Source organism: Peromyscus eremicus, chromosome 23 (assembly GCF_949786415.1).
Source record: "Peromyscus eremicus chromosome 23, PerEre_H2_v1, whole genome shotgun sequence".
In the NCBI taxonomy this organism is placed as follows: Eukaryota; Metazoa; Chordata; class Mammalia; order Rodentia; family Cricetidae; genus Peromyscus; species Peromyscus eremicus.
Window position 1 is genome coordinate 4,230,366 of NC_081438.1, and position 19,640 is coordinate 4,250,005.

Consider the following 19,640-nt stretch of genomic DNA (forward strand, 5'->3'; position numbering starts at 1 on the left):
GCTGGTGCGCCCGCGAACGGAACACGTGTAAGGTGACAGGGCCTGGAGTGTGTTCTCCCTAGAGAGGTGACGATAGTCACCTTCAGCCCGTTGTTGCCACGTGAGATTCCGGGCTGCGTTAGCAGACCTCAGGGTTGTTTTATCAGGAGAAACTAGAATTGCCTACCAACTCCCTCCACCTAAGAAACCCAGCTGAGGCCTGATAACAGGTTTCTGTGGATCAACCCAGCGTGGAGCAGCAGCCTGGAGCCTTGGGTTAGTTCTGCTGAGGGAGCTTTTCCGTCTGTCTTCTCTTCTATTTCTCCAAAGGCAAGTTTGACGACTTCCTCATCAGCCATCAGATCAAGTACTTGGGGCTAATGGAGCACCTGCGTGTGCGGAGGGCGGGCTTCGCCTACAGGCGCAAGTATGAGCATTTCCTGCAAAGGTGAGGTTCGCTTTGAGCCCCAGCCCTTGGAGCTGGTCTCCCTGAGACAGTGTGGCCAATCAGATGGCATTCCCTTGGGAGCTGGGATCAGATCTGAAGTGTGAGAGCTGTGAAATAAAAAGACACTAACATTTAAGCCGGGCGGCACGCCTTTAATCCCAGCACTCAGGAGGCAGAGGCAGGTGGATCTCTGTGAGTTTGAGGCCAGCCTGGGCTATAGAGCAAGATCCAGGAAAGGCGCAAAAAAGCTACAAAGACAAATCCTGTCTCGAAAAATCAAAAAAAAAAAAAAAAAAAAAAAGACACTAACATTTGTTCTGCTGTAAAACCAGGACACAGTTTCTCATCTTCTATTGAGTTCTCTAAGCCCTAACTCAACTTCCTGCAGTCTGGGGGAAGAGTCTGGGCACACACCCCTGCTGGGCACCCAGGGTGCACTATGTAGACCTCTAAGTGTTAGTGGCCATGTGCTGGGCTGGGAAGGGCAGTGGGCACAATGATGAAGGTGCCGTGGAAGAAGCAGCTTCGAAACACCCGGACAGGTCAGAATGCTCCCGAGCCTCACAGCTGTGACCCTTACCGGCAGCAGGAGTTACAGTGTCAGGTGTTTATTAGAGCCACACCCACCGTGGTTTTGGTGACTGGCAGCACATGACCGACCGCTCTACAAGATGGCAATGCACTCTTGGGGTGAGAATCCCAAAGCGGCCGTTTTTCATTGAGTCAAAACGCTTGCACTGCTGGCTGTTCCAGAACTTTCAGCCCACGCATTATGAGGCTTCTTTTGGTTGGGCCAACCAAAGCATTTCCCACCGCCCTTTCCCTGTGGTTCCCAGCTGTGCCTCCACTGCGTGCTGTCTGCCTGTCACCAATACTCACCTAACCTGTTTTTCTTCATCTGGCATCAGGGGAAGAAGTTGGGAGGTCACAGCAACGGCCCACTGCATCCTCCACACAGGCCTGACATTTCTGCCTCATCCTCTCTGATGTTTCCGCCATACTTATTGGGGAAGGAGGGCTGAGGAGATGGCTTAGGGGAGAACGTGCTTGCTGCACAAGTGTGAGGACCAGAGCTCTGATCCCCAGCCTGCACCCACATAAACGCTAGGCAGGTTTAACAGCCCACTTGGAACCCCAGTACTCAGGAGTCAGGGATGGGATTCCCCCGGCAAGCTGGCTATCCGACTCAGCAGACTGAGTTCAATGAGAGCCCCTGCCTCAGTGAACAGTGAAGAGAAACAAAGACACCCAGCGTCTGGCCTACACACATGCACACACACACCACACACACACACACACACCACACACACACACACACACACACACACACACACACACACAGTGCATACATGCCCATGCCCTCTTGTGCCCACACACATGTAAACGTGCTTGTGTACACACTCACACACACAAACTCACATGAAATCCTCACGAGTTCCAAGCATGGCGGTTTTATTCCCCGTGTGTGAGCACATCTGTTGCCTGTCTGGTCACCCACTGATACACAGTGAGGCTGCCCCACTCTGGACTGTTATGAACAATGCTGTACAAGGCTATGTGGACATGGGTGCAGCTCTTGGATATATACATAGGAGTGGGACTGAGTCATCTGGCTGAGGGCCCAGCGATGGCTCTGCTGGGAGAAACACTTCCTCATTTCTTTATTGCCCTATATGCATTGCTGAGGCAATTGTACTCTAAGTGGCTGATACACTACAAGGGTCCAGGAGACCTCTGGGGGTGTTGTGGAGGGCAGGGCAGGGTGTCCTGATGGCTTCTGTATGTCCTCCTCCATTCCCGGCAGGTACAAGTCTTTGTGCCCAGACACCTGGCCACATTGGCACGGACCTCCAGGAGAGGGCGTCGAACGGCTGATCAAGTACATCGGCTACCAACCTCAGGACTACAAGTTAGGAAAGTAAGTGGCCAGGAAACCCCCAAACTGTCTCTGCCCTGTGCTCAAAGATTCCATGTGCTGATCTGCACGGAACAGGCATGTCCAGCCTTCAACATGGAAGTACAGTGCTGCCGTCTACCAAGTTTTCACTGGGAACTGCTCAATTGAAATGGAAAAGAAAATTCTTATTCACAGGTGTTCATGGCTGCACGCAGTCAAAGAGTCAGATATGCCTGGTATTGTCTCATATTTTTTTTTTTTTTTGGGAGACTGTTTGCAAGCCAGTTCTGCTACCCACTAAGTTTAAATGTAGCTGAGAGGTTCCAGTGAGAATCAGTGGTCAAAAAGAAGTCAGGTGTTGTAAGTCTGGCTCCACTGCTGGGCGGAGCCTCTGCCCACGAAGTAAAGAGGGGGCAGGGTAGGGCCCTGCCTGCGCTGGCCAAGCTTCTCTCACTGTTCAGCATCTCCCAGAGAGCTAACTTCATCTAGCTTCATCTTAGCATCCCAGAATGGCATTCTAGAACACCGGGTACCACTCTAGGATCCAGTGTCCGGAGCAGAGATCTTCCCCATGTGTTGAACACTTTCGGGCACTCACTCAGATTAGCCAGGATGGCTTGGGTCTGTACTGTTAGTCATTCTGGTCAGAGTTAGTGTGGCTGCAAAGAACTGTGTTCAAGCCTCAAGAGGACCAGTTCTTATACAGCAGGGCCTGCCTGCTTCAGGGATCCCTGCCCCTGGATCTACCAGTGAGCTATCTGCCAGCTCCGGCCCAGCTGGTATCTCTCTCTGTTTCATTAATCCATCCATCCACATCCCTGAGAGGGCCACACACCTCTATCCCCATTCTATAACCCTGGAATTGGCATCACGGGGCATGGTGTGCTGCCCCCGCCCCCCAGTAGCTGCTCTGGGACGTCTCCAGCACAAGGCACTGTGTAGTTGGTGCCCCTGATCATCCCTCCTGAAGGCCCAGAAGCACAACTGTAAGCAACTTCAGGTAGCATGGTGGATTCACTCTCTAGGGCTACATAAAAAGTCACCAGAGCAGGCCAGGCGGTGGTGGCGCACGCCTTTAACTCCAGCACTCAGGAGGCAGAGGCAGGCTGATCTCTGTGAGTTCGAGGCCAGCCTGGTCTACAGAGTGAATTCTAGGCCAGGCTCCAAAGCTACACAGAGAAACCCTGTCTCACAAAACCAAAACCAAAACCAAAACAAACAAACAAACAAAAGGTTACCAGAGCAGAAATGCGTTCTCTCAGAGCTCAGGGTCCACTATCAGGGCATGGGCAGGCCAGGCTCCGTCTGGAGGGCCTTCGTCACGTCTGGAAGCTCCAGCAGGCTCCTGGCCTGCCTTAGCGAACGGCACCACACCTGCCTGGTTGGTCCCGCGTCCTTTTCTAGCTCTTACAAAGGACACTGATCTGGATTTAGGACCCCCTCTAACCTACTGTCTCCCCTCCACCCCTACTTTAGTCACATCCGAGGAACGGCCACTCCCCACAGTCACCTTCTAGAGTTCTGATTGGACGTGCATTGGGGGGGGGGCACTCCCCAACCATCGTGGGGGCAACTGACCAATAATTTTTACACGTTTCTTTTTGCTTTTGCTAGAACCAAAATATTCATTCGCTTCCCCAGAACCCTGTTTGCTACCGAAGATGCCTTTGAATTTAGTAAACATCAATTAGGTATGATTTTTTTTTGGTCCTACTTTCAAGAGAAACGAACAAGTTTAACCAGGGAGAGGGGGAAGAGAAACCTCAAACATGGGTGTCTGATGTGTTCAAAGACCTCACTCACTTAAGAACCAGGGATAAGGCATGGGGTTATGGGATTATGATGGGATGCCTCTGGACTGATGGGCTCTGAGGGCAGGTGTAGACATGTTACATGTCCAGGGTGTCTCATTCTATGATTGCACCCTTAAGGCACACCGAAGTGTAAAGTCACGGGAGACCCACCCCCTCAGTCCAGGCTTCACAACTTCTTTTATGTATCTGATGGCAACAGGCATGCCTTCAAAGCTCACGGCCAGGATGTTTTTGTGAATGGCAAATGGCAGGAGTTGGATGGGGGAGCAGGTACTTCTCTCACCAGAAATCTAAGGTGGCCTGAGCTCTGCGCACACCAAGCACCTGGGGTCCTTGCTCTGTGCCTTGTGCACCACGTCCAACAGCCATATTCCCAGACCAAGCCTGAGGGTAGGCTCTGCTGTTCCTAATTTATGTTCAGTGGTGCTGAGACACAGAGATACCGGTAAGCTGCTGAATATCACATGGCCGGTCTGCAGCAGAGCCGGGCTTGAACCTGGGCCAGTCTGGTTTCAAGGTTTGACTGTTACACAACCACTGAACCACTCATGGCCACCCACCTGGCTGAGATGCAGGCACTGGCTTAGCCAGCCTCCAGGGGTTTCAATCAGCCACTTCCTAGAGGCTGGGCTGTGCTGGTGTGCAAGGCTCTCGGTGAACTTGGCCTCTGGTGGGACCTTTCATTATGTGGAGGGGGTGACGAGGGCTAGAGCTGAGGGGTGTCCTGGGGTTCTCACTGCTCAGTGTGGCATCCTCTTGAGGCTGATAGACATCTGTATCTGAGCCTGTGTGCTTCCTTTTGAGATGTGCCGATGCCCTTCCCGTCTTATGGATGGGTTGTGAGGATGAGCTGGGGCACTGTCACCCTGCTCCTCTTCCCCGTGAAAGGAAAGAGAATCATACGGGGAGCCAGGCCCAGTGGGACCAGCTGCTCCTGTCTTTCCCACACTCAGCACCGAGACCGGCTCACTGTAGGCTCTGGGGGCCCACTCTGGGGGTCGGTCCTTCCTGCTTCTGGAAATCGTGATCATAATCACAGAAGCTGATTCATCAAAACTTTTGTTTTATTTTAAGTTTCAAGAATCCAAGCCACATACAAAGGCTGCCTGCAAAGGAGAGAATACGTGAGAAAAAGACAAGCAGGTGAGGCCTGGGCAGAAAAGAGGGGGACAAGCCTCCCTCGGTCCACCCAATCCTCACACCCTCCCCTCTGTCCACCCAATCCTCACACCCTCTGCCCACCCATCCTCACACCCTCCCCTCTGCCCACCCCATCCTCTGTGGGGCGTTTACCCAACCACCCCCACAGTTCCCCAGAGTTTTCTTGAGTGCGAGCAGCAGGAAATATTAGATAGAAGGATTTATTGCGGAGAATATCGCGGAGATAAACAGATAGAAAATAAAGGATAGCCTCGAGAGGGCCTGGAACCTATTCCAACGGCCCCGACTGTCTCGGCCCCAGGGTTTTTATAGAGACGCCAAAGGGTGGAGCAAAAGACCTCCTCCCCCAGCACAGGCAAGTGCAGACCATCTCAGACACCTGCACTCAGGCCCGTGGTCTAATCATCCTCTATGTGGACCTGCTGGGTAAAGCCACGAGGAACCCGAGAACGGGCTCCCACAGGTCCCCCTTTCTTAATATATAAAAAAATAACTATAATGGCTTACAGCAATCTCCATAGCTGTTACACCTCCCAGTATGGGAGTAGAGGATGATAAAGATGGCATTTCTCTTTTGAATTAGGTCCAAGGTGACTACAGCAGTCTTAGCTGCCTCAAGCCCTTTCTAAGCCAAAACTCTTAAGGCAACTACAAACTTAAAGAATCCCTTTAGCTTCATCATTACCATTAACAGGTTAACATAAATATTGCTATACATTGCCACAATTCTCAGTCTTACAACTCAAAGCAAACTCTTAACAGAACCATTTGGATTAGCATATATGGTGCTATATATACTTAACAATTTTCTCCGTCTTACAACTGTAACTCAATCATTTGAATTTTCTTGCTAACAGAACATAGGAAAAACTTCAATGTATTCACATCAAACTTAAATATTCCTTAACTCCACAAAACCAGGGTGCATTAATATCAATAGGGTAAATATAATTTCTGCAAACATAATTCAACCTCATAACTCCTCCTTTTCTTTATAATTTTTTAAACAAAATCTAAAACCTAGTTAGAAGAACCCAAACTCATACAATTCCTACAAACCCATATTGAAAAGCAATCTTCTCAATCTAACCATTAACACTTTGAAAACTTAGCAAAACATCCAAAAGCAGTTTAATAAAACTCTTTATACTTTAAAAGTAGTCTCTTAATATACCCCATTTGCATTTCTTACTAACAATAACATGACATTAATCCACTCAAACAACTTTTGAAATTAGACTAAGGAATATTAACTCTCCCCCTTTTCTTTATAATTTAGGCAAAATCTCAAGCCTAGTTAGAAAACCCAAACTTTTCCATTTAAACAGTTCCATTTGTAACACAAAACCAGTTCTGTAAGTAATTTCATTTTTACATAAACAGTTCCACAAAACAATTGCATTTTTAACACAGAATACATGAATCACCAATTAATAAAGCATATATGCATACACATCTTGACTCTAGGTAGAAATAATTTCTTCATTTAAACAGTTCCATTTTTAACCCAATTCCAGCAAACAGTTCTAGGTCATTACTATGAATAAACTCAAAATTGTCCCATTGCAATGAAATCTCTACTGTTCATTTCATTTCTTAAGTCCCAAAATTCACATGATAAATTCTGGTACGAGCCTTCCAAATATGAAGAAATCCATAACCAAAATCTTTGTAGTTTTATCTCATTTTAAGTTCAAAAAGTTCAAACAAGAAATTCTAGTATCAGGCTTTCACTTCCAAATATGAAGAGATGGTTTTCAACCAAAACTTTTTGCCGTTAACAATTTTACTTCAAACAAGCGTCTCTGCAACTTTTCTCACAGAGACCTTTTTAGGTATAGTAGTATTCTAAACCGCACCGTTTTTGATGTTAGCTCAGGTTTTTCTGTGTTGCGTTGATTTTCCATGAATCTCAGCTGCGGATGCCTTGTGCTAGTTCTGGCGTCCGCCATTCTTAGCTTCTTAGCGGCTTCTGGAGCTTTTGAAAAACCGCTCAGACTGCCTGCTTTGCAGTCTGCTAGGACACTAACTTCTGTATGTCTCAGGTTCTTTCACCATATACATTAAGAATAGACTCACACTTAACATTTACACTTTACAAACTCACATATAACCTTTTGCCTTGCAAAGCATTTAGACTCACATTCAACATCTACATTTTACAAACTCATATAACGTATTAACATCTACTTATTTATACTCCTTAAGGAAACTATAGAACTACTTTAGCAAATATATTTCTTATTACTTATATATTTCTTATATTCATTCCATCTTATTCTTATTTAAACTTACATTTACAGCTAACATCTTTACTTCTTACAAGCTTATCACTACATGTCTTAAGACTACCTTAGATACTTCTTGCAAGCTTATATTCTTAAAGGATCTATAGATCTATTTTACAAACTTATATAGGGCTACCATTAGCATATATTTAACTTAGCAAACACCTAAAGATTTTTTAACACAGATCTAACAAGAGAATTTTTATAAACTTACATATCTTATTTTCATCTTTTTCTATTTCTTACTCTTAATTATTATCACTATCTCTATTAGAAAGATTCTTAACTAGACAGGAAGTACGTACATCATTGCTAACGTTTAGAGTTTATAGTCAGCTTTGTTATAAAACACTGGGATTTAGTGAGTGTTGTTGTTATAGAATTGTGATAGTTGTTGCTAGGGGACTGTAACCTTCCCAGGATGATGCCACACTCCAAAGTTGCCAGTTCTCTTAGCCGTTCCGGACCCAGCAGAGATGCACTGTCAGCGGTAGACGGTGTTTAACTAGAGGCTGTCCCTTCACCAAAATTCATAGTAGTTCCCCTAAGTACTTCAATTCAGACAAACGTTTCTATTACAGCAGTACTTTTGGTTTGTTCTACTGAATCTAAGACAACGTTCAGTGTATAAACTGCTCTCTTGCTTTCTTAAGGATTTTAAAGTGGCTTGTCTGCTCTTAAAGGTAGGTTTTTGTCATCCAACTACTGTAAAAACTTTGCACAGCTATTAGGGTAAATAAGTCATTTTACCAACCCCCAAACCGCGAAGTGCCTAGTTCCATATCCTTTCAATGTTTCATTGGAACTGACACTTAAAACTCTTAGATGATTTTCCTCCTTATTCTTTTAAAAGCTGTATTTTAAAGTTTACCATGAACATATTTTCGAGCTGACAAAAGTGTTTCAGGGCAATGTTGCCATCTTTAGCAGAAAAACTACCTTTCCCAGAATGCATTTCCCTTATATCAGTCCATAATAGTATCAGTCCCTTAAATCAGTCCTTTATATCATTTCCCTTATATCAGTCATTTCCCATAGTTCTTTTTGGGTCTGAGAGTCAACTTTTAAGTTCTTTTTTACCAGACTTGCTTACAAATTCTTGCCCGGGAGGTTTGAACAAAGTTTTTTGCTTTTGAAACGGGAGATTTGAACAGGCATTTTACATTTTCAATTATGGGACATTGGGAGGTTTCTGGTCTCTCCTCAGCTGGCTTTAACAGGTGTCTCTCCTTTAATTGACACTGGCCCCCAAATCAGAACCGCACCTGCCTCGTTAGCGCGCATTGAGGTGGACAATTTCTGATAGCAACTTTCCTCGGGGCTTGTGTTTGTCTTAGCCAGTCAGTGAAAAACATTCACAACACAGTTTTTTCATAGCTCTTTCAGAGAGATTTTCTCCCACTGATCTCTCTCATTTTGCTTGTTCCTTCCTTCCCCAGATGCAGAGCTTCAAGTATCTGCGGCTCTGTACCTCTGCTAGCTGCCCTTGGAAGTAGGGGCTTTTTTTTTCTCCCCCCGAATCTGCCTCAAATTCTAGCAGCTTTTTCAGGTCATATTTTTCTGGGGAGGAATCGGTCCCTTCTGTTTCTGCAGAGTCTTTCTCCCAGACAGTTCCCAGTTTGGTCTCAAGTTTATCCCCTCTACCCCAGAAACAGTTTCCGATACTACAGTGGCGGCTTTCCCTGTTACTGAAGGTAGGAGTTTTTTGTCTGTTTCTGTTTTAAGGGTCTGTGTGGTTTGCGCACAGACTGAAAATCTAACAAAGGAGGTTTTTACCATTTCTAAACTCCCATTAAGACAGGTATTTTGTTTCATTAGGCCTTCACCTGGCCCAGTTCCCCAGTGGGTTGTGTTTGCTTGTCTGGGTGCTCAAGGACAGAGCTTATGCCAGAGGCAATCACCCCTTAGGGCTACACTCCCTCATCTCATTGGAGTCAGTTGAAACAAAGCTTTTCTCAAAGAGGTGCTTTCTCTGACAGAAAAGAAAGCTGTACTAGTTCTGTTCTGCCCTGGCTGGGCTCTTTCCCCAGACAGCATTCTGACTCAGCAGCACAACTGCTTCAGACACAGTTCATCTTTACTGTTTTCCCAGAAAGGTCCTTACTCTGATAGGAAAGCTTTTTCTCAGATTTCTTTTTTGCAGCTGTGGACCTATCAAATGAGACTTGTAGGAAAGTGGACAACTGTGCTGTTCCCACTGGCTTTAGCTTTGTTCATTGGCAGTCTTCCCCTGGGTCCTGCACCTTCCTGCCTCAGCTCTGTGCTTCAGGAAGTTTACCACTGCAGGAACCCTAGTATCCCCGAAATGCACTCCAACTCAGAGACGCTGGCCAGTCGCCTCTGGGTTTTTGCTCAGAAGAGAGGATACAATGCTAACAGTTTGCACTGCTTCAGGGGATCTTTGCATTAGGACGATTAGGAGCACCTTTTCATTCTGAAATGCTCGCTCAGAAACAAAACCCTTGATGCCTCAGCTCGGTTGTAACTGAAAAGCTTGGCTTTTTTGCTTTTCTCAGGTAAAGTTTCCTGCCCTTTTGGGCTCTCCGTAGCTCTTTACCCACACTCTCCCAAGTGTTTCCCTCAGGGTACTCTGACCCACTGTCTTTTACTTGCTTGAAGAGACAGAGCTTAGAAGAGGTTTTTAGGAACTTGTCCCTGCCTCCTGCATTGCAGGGAGGATTTTTAAAGCTTGAAAGAGAACTTAGAGAGGTTTTGCCATCTTAAGAGGTTTGTTGTTTTCCCTTAGAGCTAATCACAGGTGGTCCCCATACTAATCTTCAGGTGATTCTAATTTTTGTCCTTCTGAGATAGTGAGTTCTGAAAGGCTTTAGTTTTTAAGTTTAAGAGAGCTTTTGAGAAAGATTAAGGCTTTTTAGAGAGTTCCCAAGTTTTCCAAGAAAAGCTTTTAGTTTAAGAGAAAGATTTTTTTCCCCAGGAGAAAGACCAACTTTTCCCAAAACTTCGCAACTTTCTTACACCCCCATTTTTGCCTCAGGGAGAAGTTACTTTCTCCTGCCACTTGGATTTAGCATTTCAGCTGTCCCCAGGACAAAAGCTTCCATAGGAAACTTTCTTCCCCATAAGCTCGAAGAAGAGCTTTTTTACTACCCAAATAGCCCAAAGAAAGATTTTTTCCCCCAGTTTGCATTCAGAGCCCCCAAAATTAGAAAATTGAAGAGTTTTTCTGTCTAGTTGCCTTACTTTTTTTTCCTACACAGCCTTACACTTCTAAGTTTTTCCTACACTATTTTACTACGCTATACCTTAAACTTATTTTTCACAGATAGAAATTAAGAGATAGAAGATAGAAAATTTTGACAGAAGAGAATTTCGCTGCAGCATCGGACATCCTTCCAGTCCGCTTTCCTTTTCTCTCGAGGATAAAACCCCTGCCTCTCAATATATATAAAAAATATATATTTTCCATAACACCGGCATGCCTCATCCACTGGCAGGGCTGAACTCAGCACTTTCGCCAAAAACTCTGTAATAAAACTATTATTTTCCTTTATCTTTAGTCCCTATTACTTTGTCTTTAGTCCCTGTTCATTTGTCTTTAGTCCCCCCCTTTTTTGTCCCTTTTTTTTTCTTTTTTCTTTAGTCCCTGTTCGGGCGCCATTCTGTGGGGCGTTTACCCAACCACCCCCACAGTTCCCCAGAGTTTTCTTGAGTGCGAGCAGCAGGAAATATTAGATAGAAGGATTTATTGCGGAGAATATCGCGGAGATAAACAGAAAATAAAGGATAGCCTCGAGAGGGCCTGGAACCTATTCCAACGGGCCCCGACTGTCTCGGCCCCAGGGTTTTTATAGAGACGCCAAAGGGTGGAGCAAAAGACCTCCTCCCTCAGCACAGACAAGTGCAGACCATCTCAGACACCTGCACTCAGGCCCGTGGTCTAATCATCCTCTATGTGGACCTGCTGGGTAAAGCCACGAGGAACCCGAGAACGGGCTCCCACAATCCTCACACCCTCTGCCCACCCCATCCTCACACCCTCCCCTCTGTCCACCCCATTCTCACACCCTCCCCTCTGTCCACCCCATTCTCACACCCTCCCCTCTGTCTACCCCATCCTCACACCCTCCCCTCTGCCCACCCCATCCTCACACCCTTGTCTGGGGCTGGCTTGGACCTAATTCTGCAATCATGGCATATGGCCTGTACTTGTTCCATGCACAGATTTTATGTAGTAGAACATTTTAAAGTGCGTTATTTTTGTTTATGTTGCATTTGTTTAACTCTGTGAAGCTGTGTTACTGTGCCTGTCTAGAACACCTGATGGTCTAATAGAGAACTGGCCAATAGCGAAGCAGGAGAAAGGATTGGGGGTGGAGGGGCGGGCTGGCAGGCAGAGAGTATACATAGAAGGAGAAAACTGGGAGGAGAGATGGAAAGTCTAGCAGCCAGAGGAGGATGACTCCAGGGGTCAGCCACCCAGCTAGCTACTCAGCAATCCACCAAGTAAGATTAAGATTTATAGAAGTGAGAGAATGGGAAAAGGTAGACGGGATAAGTTAAGGAAAAGCCAAACTAAAGCTGGGCATTCGTAAGGAAGAATAAGCCTCCATGAGTGATTTATTTGGTAGCTGGGTGGCAGGCCCCCCCAAAAAAGAGCAAAAACCTCCAACAATAATTTTACATGTAAATTATGTGTCAGGTACTTGTGCTCATTTGTGCTTGTGGAAGCCAGGAATATTTCCGATCTGTGGGTCATACAGTCTCCAGTTACTCAGCTCTGCTGCTGCTGACTCGGAATTGCTTTAGGCAGTATGCAAATGAGCAGATTTAACTGTATATCCCAGTAAAACTTTATATGAATGGGCAGCTGGTCTTTAGATCACGGTCTGCCAGCCTAGGGCCCCGAGTGCTGGAATGTTACCTCCAATAGAAACTCTGCTGACCCGGGGAAGAAAGGCATTTTGAAAATCTAGACATACAAACACACACACGCAAAGAAAAAAATATTAAAATACAGAGACAAGCCAGGCCCTAATTTCTCATGGCCCTGTTTGTTTATGAATCCATCTTTGAATGTGGCAACTGAAAGTCGGCACTGGGTTCGAGAAACTAAACACAGGGCTAAGACTAGTCCGTAGTCCCCAGCAGGGGCCTCAGGACCGTCCCTCCTGGAACTTTCTGCTTCCGCAAAGGTTCTCTCAGCCTCTGCTGTCACCCTGCTCTGAGCAGCAGGCATGAAATGACAGGGTGCACCCCACTTTGCACCTCTGGGCCCAGCAGAGCCCTCAGGTGGGCAGACGTGCTGAGTGGATGGAACCTTCTGGAAAAGCCTGTATTTCTGCGTGATTGTCCCACCTTCTAATGGCAGCAGTGGACTCTTTTCAGCCACCAAGTTAGAAGCCCACTGGCGCGGAGCCCTGGCTCGCAGGGAGATCAAGAGGAGGAGGTGGGCTGTGCAGATCATCCGGAGGTAAGGTCTCAGTGTGATGGGGACCAGCACGCTGAAGTGGTTACGGGCTTGGTGGGGTTTCTGTGGGTTTTGTTTTTCCAGACAGGGTCTCTCTGTGTAGCCCTGGCTGTCCTGGATCTCACTCTGTAGACCAGGCTGGCCTCAAACTCAGAGATCCTCCTGCCTCTGCCTCCCAGTACTGGAATTAAAGGGGTGCGCCACCACCGCCTGGCTTTCTGTGACAGTTTTTAAGGGCAGGGGTGTGTGTGTATGTAAATGGTGTGAGTGCATGCCAGGAGAGAGCCCTGGCTCTCTGGAGCTGAAGTGAGAGGTGTCTGTGAGCTGCCTGCTGTGGGTGCTGGGATCCGAACTTCAGCCCTGTGACCGAGCACCAAGTGCACTTAGCCATCTCTCCAGCTGTGGTTTTGGTTTGTACAGAAAGGTCTGCCCTCAGAGCATGCTGGGAATCCCAGCTGTCACAGCTCAGCTGAGTGTTGTGATATCCCTCAGTCCGATGACTTCCAGAGCCAGGCAGGCAAAATGAGCAAGCGGGGATCAGACGAGGTGCTGTGGGGACTGCAGCCAATCAGGCGGCCATCTGTCACGGGTCTGCCCAGTGGAGAGTTGCCCAGCCAGCACGGCCAGCCTTCCTCTTCAGGGAGAACTGAAGTCTGGCTTTTATGTCATGCTGCTCATTTTTTAACCGGCAGCTAGCTCCAGCTAGTTAGAACAGAAGGCGGTGTGGGTGGCCCAGAACATGCCGCTGGGGCAGGTGTGGCGGGGTGGGGGTGCCACGTTACCGGTCCCTGGCCTGTGTGGCTGTGTAAACCACCTCTGTCACTTCCCTCTTGAGGTTCGTCAAGGGTTTCATCAACCGTGACAAACCCCTTTGCCCTGACAATGAGGAGTTTGTAGTGCTTGTCAGGAAGAATTACATCTTGAATCTTCGCTACCATGTGCCAAAGAGTGTCCTGGACAAGAGCTGGCTGAGGCCTCCTGGCATCCTGGAAGATGTAAGTCTAAAGCAGGCAGGCTGTTACTGCAGATGATGGGGCTCTGAGATCATACCTGCTGTGTGGCTCTGCTCTCTCTTTGGCTCGACGGGGCTGCTTTTCAAAGGTCTCAGAATAAGTGGTATGCCTCAGAATTCATCAGTGGGGTTATAAATCCAACAGACACTTTAGACAGAGCCTTTTCAAATACACGGGGACTTACTATATAGCCCAGGCTGGCCTTGAACTTGTAACCTTCCTGTCTCAGCCTCCCAGGCAATGAGATTACAGACATGTGACAGCGTACTCTGGTTTCCAACCATGCTGTAGCAGTCTTGAAGCTAAGTGATTGCCATGGGCTCCACAAAGAATGTACTAGAACAGTGGTTCTCAACCTCCCTAATGCTGTGACCCTTTAATCAGTTCCTATTTTGGTGATACCCAACCATAAAATTATGTGTGTTGCTACTTCATAACTGTAATTCTGCTGTTATGAGTCATAATGTAAGTATGCAGGATATCTGATAAGCAATCCCTGGGGTGGTGGTGTCAAACGGTCCTTTCACCAAGGGATCATGCTGTGGATGATTGATTGATAAATAAAATGCTGATTGGCCAGTAGCCAGACAGGAAGTACAGGCCGGACAAAGAGAGAGGAGAGGTCTGGGAAGTGGAAGGCTGAGGCAGAGAGACGCTGCCAGCAGCCATGAGAAGATGTTAAGATACCGGTAAGCCGCGAGCCATGTGGCAACTTACAGATTAATAGAAATGGGTTAATTTAAGATGTAAGAACAGCTAGCTAGAAGCCTGAGCCATTAGGCCAAACAGTTTAAATAGTATAAGCGTCTGTGTGTTTATTTTATAAGTGGACCACGGGATTTCAGGGGCTTGGCGGGACCTGGAGAGAAATTCTCCAGCTACAGGGTCATGACCCACAGGTTGAGAACTGCTGTTGTAGACTACAGTGTCAGCTACTTTAAGATTCCTGGGCTCCACCCCAGCCCCACTCTGCAAGACTTAGTCTCACAGCCTCCCCTTTAGTGGTTCTCCTCAAGTTAGCAAAATCTAGTTCGGTAGTGCTGACCTGCTGGAGGGGGACCAGCGGGGAATGACTGGCCTTGAGTGAAAGATACTGATGTCCCACTGAAATCATACCGCCATGTCTGGTCTTAAAAGCTGCCACGTGGGTCACCACAGCCCGAGGCAGGGAGGGAGTGTGAGGTGGGTGGGAAAGGAGTGTGTTCTCCCCACAGGCTTCGAATCTGCTCCGGAAGCTGTGCATGAGGAACCTTGTTCGGAAGTACTGCCGGGGAGTCTCAGCGGAGTGGAAAGCCATGGTAGGGCAGAAGGCATGGCATCGGCATGGCGGTGGGGACCAGCCTTGCAAGTCAGATTATTAGTACTAAAGTCGACGTTTACCGTCCACCTCTGAGCCAAGGGCCACACTACTCCCATGACTTACAGAGGAGTTGAAAAGTATCAGCTGCTACAATTAGCATCCCTTGTTGTCACCATGGGAACAGAATCCAGATGGCCCCTGCACTGCATGAGGCAGGACTCTTACCTGTCACCCTTTCCGTGAAGGGCTGCAGAGTCAATCTTTGAGGCTCCCTGGGCCATATGCCCCGTGGCTCCTCTGCTTTCTTGCTGTAGCAGAAAGCCGTCACAGACACATGTATGGAAATGCCATAGCTATGTGCCAACAAAGCTTTACTTACAAATACATGCAGCAGGCCACAACTGCCCCTGGGCTGGAGTTGCAGAGTTCTGGTCTAGAGAGAGATGCTCTTAGGGTTTCTATTGCTGTGAAGAGACATCATGACCAAGGTAACTCTTACAAAAAACATTTAACTGGGGTAGGCTTTCATTTTCAGAGGTTTAGTCCATTATCACCATGGTGTGACATGGTGGCATGCAGGCAGAGCTGAGAGTCCCACATCTTGATAGGTAGGCAACAGGAAGTGGTCTGTCTCACTGGGTGTGGCTGGAGCATATGAGAGACCTCAAAACCCACCTCCACCGTGATGACACACTTCCTCCAACAGGACCACACCTCCTAATAGTGCTACGCCTTTTGGGGGTCCATTTTCTTTCAAACCACTATACTCCCTGAAGCTCCGAAACCTCCACCCTGAGGAACCAGTATGAGTAAAGGGTACCCACCAAAGTATCAGCCCCCCCCCCCCCCTTCACCGGTGTAAGCTGTAGGGCATTTGTAACAAGACTGTCTGAAAACAGCCCGGGCCGCCTACTCTACGCTCTGAACTATCTGTTACCAGATGCAGCAAAAGGTGGTCACGAGTGAAATATTCAAGGGGAAGAAGGCACGTTACACAGACAGCCTAAAGCAACCCTTTGCCAGCAGCCGGCTGGGTAAGTGTGCTGTGGGACAAGTCACGGGCGGAGCACAGACCCAGCAGGGGGCAGGCCTTCCCCACGGGGCTGGTGACACTCCTGCTGTTCTGGTTCCTTCCCCAGATGAAAGCGACATAAATCCCAAAGTGCTTCAACTCCTCGGCAGTGAGAAAATCCAGGTACACCCACCTTGTGTGCGGCCTCCACCAAGACCCTTCTTATGTTTGAGGCCGGGGCGTGTTCTCCCTGTGAGTGTCTAGAAATGCCGCTTCAACACACGGGTGCAGCTGGGTTGGCTGGGGCCCCCCACTGCCACTCTGGGCATTAAGATTACCAGGTGGCATTTGCCAACAGAGGTCTACTGCCATTCCTGCGTTCTGCCAGCCCCCCAAACCATCCTGGTTTGCTTTTCTAAACACCATATTGGTGAGGGGCGGTTGACTGATGACCAGTATTGACACTCGTCTCTCAACACAGCCGCCAGGAGTTCCCAGGCGGGTTCTAATCGTATGTGGCTTTGTGGGGTGGCTGAGGGGATGAGTGAGGCCCTTGCTTGTATGTTTGGTGGCTGCTCTCGCCTGCTTAGTTCTGGAAAAACACGAGAGAATGGAGATCCCCCCGACTATGAAAACCCAGGAGGCACGAATGCTCTCCTCTCAGAGCAGACCTGGGAGGCTGGAGCTGCAGCCTGGGTTTCCTCGGAGGGCTGAGTCGTGAGGTAGAACTCAGAATCAAAATCTTCCAGAACCAGGGCAGCAAAGCAAAGGCGTTCATTCAAAAGCTGAGTCAGTCTGAGCGTCTGAGGCAGCACCACTGGATTCCAGGAGAGGCTGTCCCCTGCCCTCGGGTGAGGTGGCCTTCCCCTCCTGGTGACACCAACCACCTTGCAGTACGGCGTCCCGGTCATCAAGTATGACAGGAAAGGCTTCAAGGCACGTCAGCGGCAACTCCTCCTCACTCCGAGGGCAGCGTACGTGGTGGAACTTTCCAGAATCAAGCAGAAGATTGAATACTCAGCCCTGAGAGGTGGGTGAGCGCTCTGAGAGTCTCTCATGTTCTGAGATGGGGTCACTGAGCTGTGGGGCTCAGTGAAGGCACCTATCTGACCCCCCCCCCCCAATGCTGGGGTTACAGGTACCTTCACTATGTCTCACTTTTACGTGGGTGCTGGGTATCCAAACAAAGGTCCTCATGCTTGGCCATCTCCCCGGGCCCCCTCTTCTTTATTAATGCCAACCTCTGGATCTCTAAGGGGTCTCCACTAGCAGCCTGAGCGATGGAATCCTGGTTCTTCACGTTTCACCGGGGGACAAACAGCAAAAGGTAGCTGCAGCTTCCGGCCCCAGCGAGCTGTTGTGGCTGAAACTAAGTCGAACCCCGCGGAACCTCCACATTCACACCACTCGTCCTGAACCCCCTGCCACCTGTCTCCACAGGGGGATGCCATTCTGCAGTGTGAGCACATATTCGAGGTCGCCACTAAACTGGCCATGCTGATTAAGAAGGAACATGCCGTCCGGGTTGTTCAAGGAAGGTAGGGGCTTACTCACCATTACAAGGCTGCCAGCATGAGTCCCAGCTGCATAAAGATGCGGGGTGTGTGTGTGTGTGTGGGGTCCCCCACTGGGGTCTAGGGGGTACAGAGACTCCCCTTGCCTCTGTAGCAAATAACATCCTTTTATCCACCCTGATCTTGGGCTCAGGGTAGACACAGAAGTCTGGGATTAAAGGCGTGCGCCACCACCGCCCGGCTAGCCAAGGGAGTTTCTTTCGCAGGCTAAATAGCACGACAGTAACTTGTCACTCGATGTATTTTAAGTTTACAGTTTTACATCAGTCCTGGGAAAGAAGGCACAATAGTTTTTGAGACTGGAGTGGAAGACCAGGTCTATAAGGATAAAAACGGACAGTTAACAGTGGTGAGTGGCTGCGTGGGAGGGAGGAAGTGCTAGAGGATCTGTATGTGCATGTAACAAACTGAGTCCATTTCCCCTCTTGTACTCTGGAAGAAAGGGACCAGAGGGCACCTGAAATACAATAGTGAGTGAGAAGGATGGCCAGGTCTCACTTGTCATCAGTTGTCACAAGTATTAAAGCCCAGATGATCACTGGCTCACCAAAGGCTCTCCTGTGTGCTCAGGTACCACCCTGAGCTGCAGAAGATCCTAGGTCTAAGGAGCCTCACAGGTTTGTGAAAACTGGAGGCTAGTTCTCAAACACTGGTCACAAGGCCCTCCCCGTTCGCTCTGGGTCGTAGCAATCCGAGGATGATTTGGGGTGGTATGCTGTAAGGAGGCGACATGCTGAAAGCAGGTGGGATCTATGAAATGCATTTTCTGTATATACTTACGCTAATATGTAAAACCGGTCTGCAGGTATAAATAGTTCACACTTACCTTTCACAACGAAGTGGCCCCTCCCCACCCCGGTCAGAGACAAGTGGAGGTCCACTCTAAATGTGAAGTACGCAATCTTTTAGTGATGTGAGTGCTGCCAGGACCCCGTGGCCACACAGTCCATCTTCTTCCATGCCTACCCAAGGCTGAAGATGGGGCACTGATAGGTTTCTCTGCGCTCCTTTCTAACCTGGCTGGTCCCTTAGGAGGTAGAGGGGGCTCCCTCCTCCAGGGCTGAGCCTCTAAAGCCAGGTGTCCTTCTCCTCAGGTGTCGGCAGGGAAGAAGACCTGACAGAGGATGACCTTTGCCCCTTAAGGTCACTGTTTGTATTCCAACTGAGCAAGCACGGATTTGATCCAGTTAGCCATGCCTTCAAGGACAGTGCCAGCAGCTCCTGGAGAATGGATTACATTAGCAGAACCTGTGCTATATGACAAAGCCAGACCTCAGCTGCTTGGGTGCCAGGTGGTACTGCATCAAATGTTTCCTGGGAGCCAACCTTGAGTCATCCACCTGTCCCCAGCAGAACCCAAGAAGTCATTACAGGGTGGGTGGCAGCCTTGGGAGTAAAGGAAAAATGTCATCGAGAGGCACAACTTGAATGCTGCTGTAAATGACACTTCCATGTTGCCAGGGACTGGGCCAGGTTTGCACAGGTGCTTTAGATCCTACAGGGTGTTTACATCCTCCTGAACAGACTGGACTGTGAAGTAGGAGGCGGGCCCTTGCGCTTTGCTGTACATCAGCAGCCCCGCAGACAAGCATTCCCGAAATGACCGGAGGCAGGTGTGAAGAGAAGCACAGTTTAATATTTACTTTACATGTGTCCACAGACGCTTGTACAACAGTGAGCATGTCTAAAGCTCCCAGCCTTGTTTCCACAGTGCGGACTGGAAGGT

The 19,640-nt window shown here is 48.3% G+C and overlaps 1 protein-coding gene across 1 annotated transcript in view; it reads left to right on the top strand.

Moving 5' to 3' along the window:
- Myo1h (myosin IH) overlaps window positions 1–19,275 on the top strand; it is a 49,500-nt gene extending 30,225 nt beyond the window's left edge. The window contains exons 18-31 of the mRNA XM_059249615.1: window positions 310–427; window positions 2,232–2,345; window positions 3,939–4,015; window positions 5,213–5,281; window positions 12,934–13,018; window positions 13,851–14,010; window positions 15,243–15,326; window positions 16,269–16,362; window positions 16,468–16,523; window positions 17,235–17,370; window positions 17,597–17,667; window positions 17,781–17,878; window positions 18,164–18,263; window positions 19,009–19,275. Coding sequence (XP_059105598.1) covers window positions 310–427; window positions 2,232–2,345; window positions 3,939–4,015; window positions 5,213–5,281; window positions 12,934–13,018; window positions 13,851–14,010; window positions 15,243–15,326; window positions 16,269–16,362; window positions 16,468–16,523; window positions 17,235–17,370; window positions 17,597–17,667; window positions 17,781–17,878; window positions 18,164–18,263; window positions 19,009–19,032 — 1,286 coding nt within the window. The 3' untranslated portion in view covers window positions 19,033–19,275. The remainder of the gene's footprint in view (window positions 1–309; window positions 428–2,231; window positions 2,346–3,938; window positions 4,016–5,212; window positions 5,282–12,933; window positions 13,019–13,850; window positions 14,011–15,242; window positions 15,327–16,268; window positions 16,363–16,467; window positions 16,524–17,234; window positions 17,371–17,596; window positions 17,668–17,780; window positions 17,879–18,163; window positions 18,264–19,008) is intronic.
- The last annotated feature ends 365 nt before the right edge of the window (window positions 19,276–19,640 follow it).